The sequence below is a fragment of the Volvox carteri genome, assembly GCF_000143455.1.
Source record: "Volvox carteri f. nagariensis unplaced genomic scaffold VOLCAscaffold_61, whole genome shotgun sequence".
NCBI classification, from domain to species: Eukaryota; Viridiplantae; Chlorophyta; class Chlorophyceae; order Chlamydomonadales; family Volvocaceae; genus Volvox; species Volvox carteri.
This window is the reverse complement of record NW_003307604.1, coordinates 132013-136667: the sequence shown is the minus strand read 5'-3', so window position 1 is coordinate 136667 and position 4655 is coordinate 132013. Positions and strand designations below refer to the sequence as shown.

At 52.7% G+C, this 4655-nt stretch overlaps 1 protein-coding gene across 1 annotated transcript; it reads right to left on the bottom strand.

The window, feature by feature from the left end:
* Positions 1-2356: 2356 nt before the first annotated feature.
* On the bottom strand, positions 2357-3261 carry VOLCADRAFT_107238 (uncharacterized protein; the record flags this gene model as incomplete). The annotated part of the gene is made up of 3 exons (XM_002956413.1): positions 2357-2579; positions 2906-3143; positions 3212-3261. 3 exons carry the CDS (start codon positions 3259-3261, stop codon positions 2529-2531), a joined length of 339 nt encoding a protein of 112 aa, XP_002956459.1. The 3' UTR covers positions 2357-2528.
* Between the last annotated feature and the right edge of the window lie 1394 nt (positions 3262-4655).

Below are 4655 nucleotides of genomic sequence, written 5' to 3'. Positions count from 1 at the left end.
TCGGTAACCGGCATGTTTATGCCATAGGGCTGCAGCAGCCAGGGATGGTGTTGGGCAGTGGACTGCAGCAGGTATGTGGCCATGTCAGGCTGCACGCCAGGTTTTTGTACAGGGGCCAGGGCTGATAGCTGAGTTGCTGAACAGGTGTTGAGTTGTTTGTCGTACATGCACATATGTTAGTGTACAGCACTTGGCGCAGCTCATAGTATACGCACACATTTTAGCATAGATAGAGAACTTGTATCTTTTCTTAAAACATAGGTTCGGTTATAGAATTTAGCACAGAAAATTCGTAGTCTTAGATTCGAATCCAGCCTAGAACATTCAATGCATTGTATCCTTAAGATATCTGCGGATACCTCAGAAATGGGCGCCTGTCAGTAAAAGTACAGGTGAGAAAGCAAAGGCCGGAACATGCGTCTGAATGGCTTTTTCATCACGACCACCCCTAAGAATCCCACATTTTTAGGCTTAAGAATGTAAGCAGCAAAAAGAATTTCCGGAGAATATGACTTAAGAATGAGTGCCATACTTAGCGAACCTATGGTAAGAATGGTTAAAACCGGCCAAAGAGCAGCTAAGTATGCTTTAGACAAAGAATCAATCAGTTGGCCTAAGAACGTATAAGAACACCCCAAAGAATGGAAGAGAATACATAAGACTGCTGGGCTCTGAAGAATGCTAAAGAATTTGAAAGAACGGTTTTAAGATAAACGGAGGTCATACGAACGTTCTTAGGTCGTTCTTAGAACGATGTAAGAACGTTCTAATGATTATTCAATTTTATCAATTTGGCTGGGCTAAGAACGACTTAAGAACGTTCTTAACCCCCCTCCGCGTTCGTAGGGTGTAATATGTGGTTGTAGTATCGCTGCGCATATCACGGGATCTGCATCTGCGGATCGGTACATTTCTGAAGTCGTGATATAACAGTGTTTTTGGGCCCCGGGCGTGAAGCGCCATTCGGGGGGCCGAGCCCCCCGGGTTCACTGCTGTCAGTCAGTCAGTCAGTCAGTCAGTCAGTCAGTCAGTCAGTCAGTCAGTGGCTTACATATCTCGCCCCGCAAAAAATAGCGTTTGAATGCTATATCCATTCTATATCAACCTGCCAAAGGAGAAATTCCAAATAAATCGGAGCGTGACAAAGATAGCTTTCCATGGCTCCGAGTTAAACATAAAGTTACATATCTCGCTCCGCAAAAGATTGAATGTAGAAGCTATATCCATTCTATATCGAAATGCCAAAGGAGACATTCCAGATAATTCGGAGCGTGACAAAGATAGCTTTCCATGGCTCCGAGTTTGGCGGAGGAGGGCGGGGCCACCCAGGTCGGGCCGTTGCGCAGGTGGAGGTGCCAGCCCCCACAGCGGGCCATGTCGGCAGCCCCCATCAGCCGGCCGCCTTGCCGCCCGCGTCCCCGCCGGCGGCGGCGGCCCCTGACCAGCCGATCCGCCGCGGCCGCGGCCGGGCCCCCAGCATTGGGTGCGGAGGAGGGCGGGGCTGTTGTTGACCCATGGCAACGCTCTAAGCACCTCCCTCCTAGCATGTCGTGCCTGTTTGATTGTTGTCCTTCTTATTCTCTTCTTCATTCATTCAATCCAAGTTCAAACGAAGTGTGCCTTTGCGACACACCATCACCTTTGCCGCTGCATTCCGACTTCAAAGTGTGCAATTGGAACGATCCCTGAATGCGTTCTGGCTGGGAGCGGACAACAATTGGTCCATGAAGCACGGGCACTTTTGCGCGCCTTGAACTGCCAGCCAGACGGCCCTTCAGTCTGCTGGCTGACAGTTCAAGGCGCTTTGTGTGTAAGTCATTCTATGGATTGCCGCATCACAGAAGGCTAACTGTCCCGTCAATAATGATTATGCTATGGCGGCTGCACGCTTGTGACGATCCAGACAGGTCTACGCTGGTCTACACCGCCATAGCAAGTCTGCCAACCTTTATTGTTTGAAAATTACAACAACAAGTGTGTACTCCAAACATGGCGGCGTTCTTGTGCTTGCACTCCTATGCCGTACGGACTGCCCTGTGAATTAAACGGGGTCAAGTGGCTGCACCGGGGCCGAGCCCCTTTTCGGCTTTGAAAAGCCGCCCCCCTAGTCCCCGCCTATCTTCCGCGCCTACATGTGGTCGCACGTGACTATGGTTTCTTTTTTATCATATATGTTTGCGCTTCCCTTTTACTTGACCTTTTGGCAAGCAGGAGAAGGTACTTGTGCTTCCAACTCGGATAGGAGAAGTTTGCAATACTGTAGCAGCCGGTACACAGTACGGTGCTATAAATACGCGCAGAGCGCGACCGCCAGCAACTCGAGAGACCTTTTCAGCGGTCAGCTGCTTCATTTGGTATCGAGACCTCGTGAAAATTCACGATTCTGAAGTCGTCGGTTCAACCCCCACCGATCACGTTCGAGTGGTATATCGGGTGTGGCGACTTTGAGAGCGAATATCGCACAAAAACTATAAATTAAAAAGTAGCTGAACCGACTGGTCTGTCTCTGTGCCTGAAAAACCTGAAGGCTAGGCGCATGTGAAGCGGGCACATGACGTGATGTGGGCTTGGTCACCCCACTGCCCGAGGGTAGGAGAAGGTAGGCACAGGCTGGTGGTATACGAGGCTCTAAGGGCCCGAGACGGTTCCCTTCAAAGGGGGGGAATGTAGCAGCCGGTACACAGTACGGTGCTATAAATACGCGCAGAGCGCGACCACCAGCAACTCGAGAGACCTTTTCAGCGGTCAGCTGCTACAAATACGCTATGGGGTATAGCACCCCAATACCCCCCATCATATAACGACACACAGGTCCATGCTTCCACAAATGGACTGTTGTCGTGTAGCCGGTGACAGGGTTGATACAGTGCCGCAGCTGTACCTTGCTTGTATTAAAATGCCGCACCTTGAGGGCTCTATGGTAGAAGGCGTAGGGGGCCCCAGTCGGGGCTACCTCTTCCGATTCAGAGGTGGTGTTATAATACTGCGATATGTCGGGTGACAGCCTGCCATCATAAAGCGTGGAAGTGGGCAGGAAAACGGCATCCACACCGTACGGATGGCGGTTGTTGCGTTCTTGGCCAAAGAGGCGGCTAAGAATGCTGCGGGTGCTGTTGCTGCCCTTGTGTGAAGATATGTCATACCTGTCGAATATCACACACAGGACAGTGAAAGGGCATGCAACGAGCCGGCATCTGGAGTGTGCACTAACGTTATACCACTAATGTGGTCGTAGTCATTAGCACAGTCGTGATTGTGCATGGTGAGGCAGAGAAACGCAAGTAACGTGTTGCAGCACCATCACAAAGATAGAGTTGTGGAGCCACGGAGGATTATGAGCTCGTCCCCTTTAAAACCGCTACCAATTCCGGAGCCCACAACATTTGTCTCCTAACCCGATTTTATCTTTTGTGACCTCAAGATGATACCCTCAAGCCCAGGTCCTAACGTGACATTTTTGTCACATCAGTTGACTAAAGCACTGACAAGGCATGTGTGTACAAGACACCACCTCACAAATTTTAAGCCCTAGAACCCCTCTTCAAACCCAGATCCGTTCCTTTCCCCTTGCCCCCTCCAGACCTGTTGCAGTCGGCACTCAAGGGGCGTGCAAACCCTCTCCCTGGCCCAGCCCCTGCTGGCAAGCTACAGCTGCTGTTATCAATTGGCCGTCGTATGGCATGAAGCATCACACCACCCACTAGCGGCAGATATCGGAACAGCCGTCGATCACGACGTGGGTTGGGCTCATCCAATAAACCCAAGTCCAGTATGGCTTCCGTAGGTACGGGCAGGTAGCCAATTGTGGAGGACGAGGCTGGGTCGGAGGGGGCGGTGTGGCCGCTGCGTGATATCACCAGCGTCTGGCGCCTGATGCGACTGGAGCCGCTACGGTCAGAGGTTTGCTTGCTGCTAATGCCATCACGAATAATGCCGGAGATGCTGCTATGGCTTCTGCTGCTGTGACTGGCTATCCTGCCTGGGGTGGGCGTCGTCTTCTTGTGGGTAGCACCAGCAGTTGTGCTACTGCTACTACTACCAGTGCTCCTACTGTGATATAGGCCAGTGGTAGCTACAGTAGCACGATCTGCTCCATTCTTATTTTCAGTTTGTGTCGTCCACCGGTCCCCAGCAGCTCGCAGCCCACTAGCAAGGTAACGGCTTCGTCTACTACTACTACTCTGGTACCGGTTGCTACTGCTGCTTTCCTTGGGACTCGGGCTTGAAAGATTGGGGCTGGGGCTGTCGGGTCCGGAAATCGAGTGGTCTATCGAGGACGGTGGTGGTGGTGGTGGTGGTGGTGGTAGTGGTGCTGGTGGTGGTGGTGGTGGTGGTCGTGGTGCTGGTGGTGGTGGTGGTGGTGGTGGTGGTCGTGGTGGTGGTGGTGGTGGTGGTGGTGGTGGTCGTGGTGCTGGTGGTGGTGGTGGTGGTGGTGGTCGTGGTGCTGGTGGTGGTGGTGGTGGTGGTGGTGGTGGTCGTGGTGCTGGTGGTGGTGGTGGTAGTGGTGGTGGTGGTGGTCGTGGTGGTGGTGGTGGTGGTGGTGGTGGTGGTCGTGGTACTGGTGGTGGTGGTGGTGGTGGTGGTGATCGTGGTGCTGGTGCTGGTGGTGGTGGTGGTGGTGGTGGTCGTGGTGCTGGTGGTGGTGGTGCTGGTGC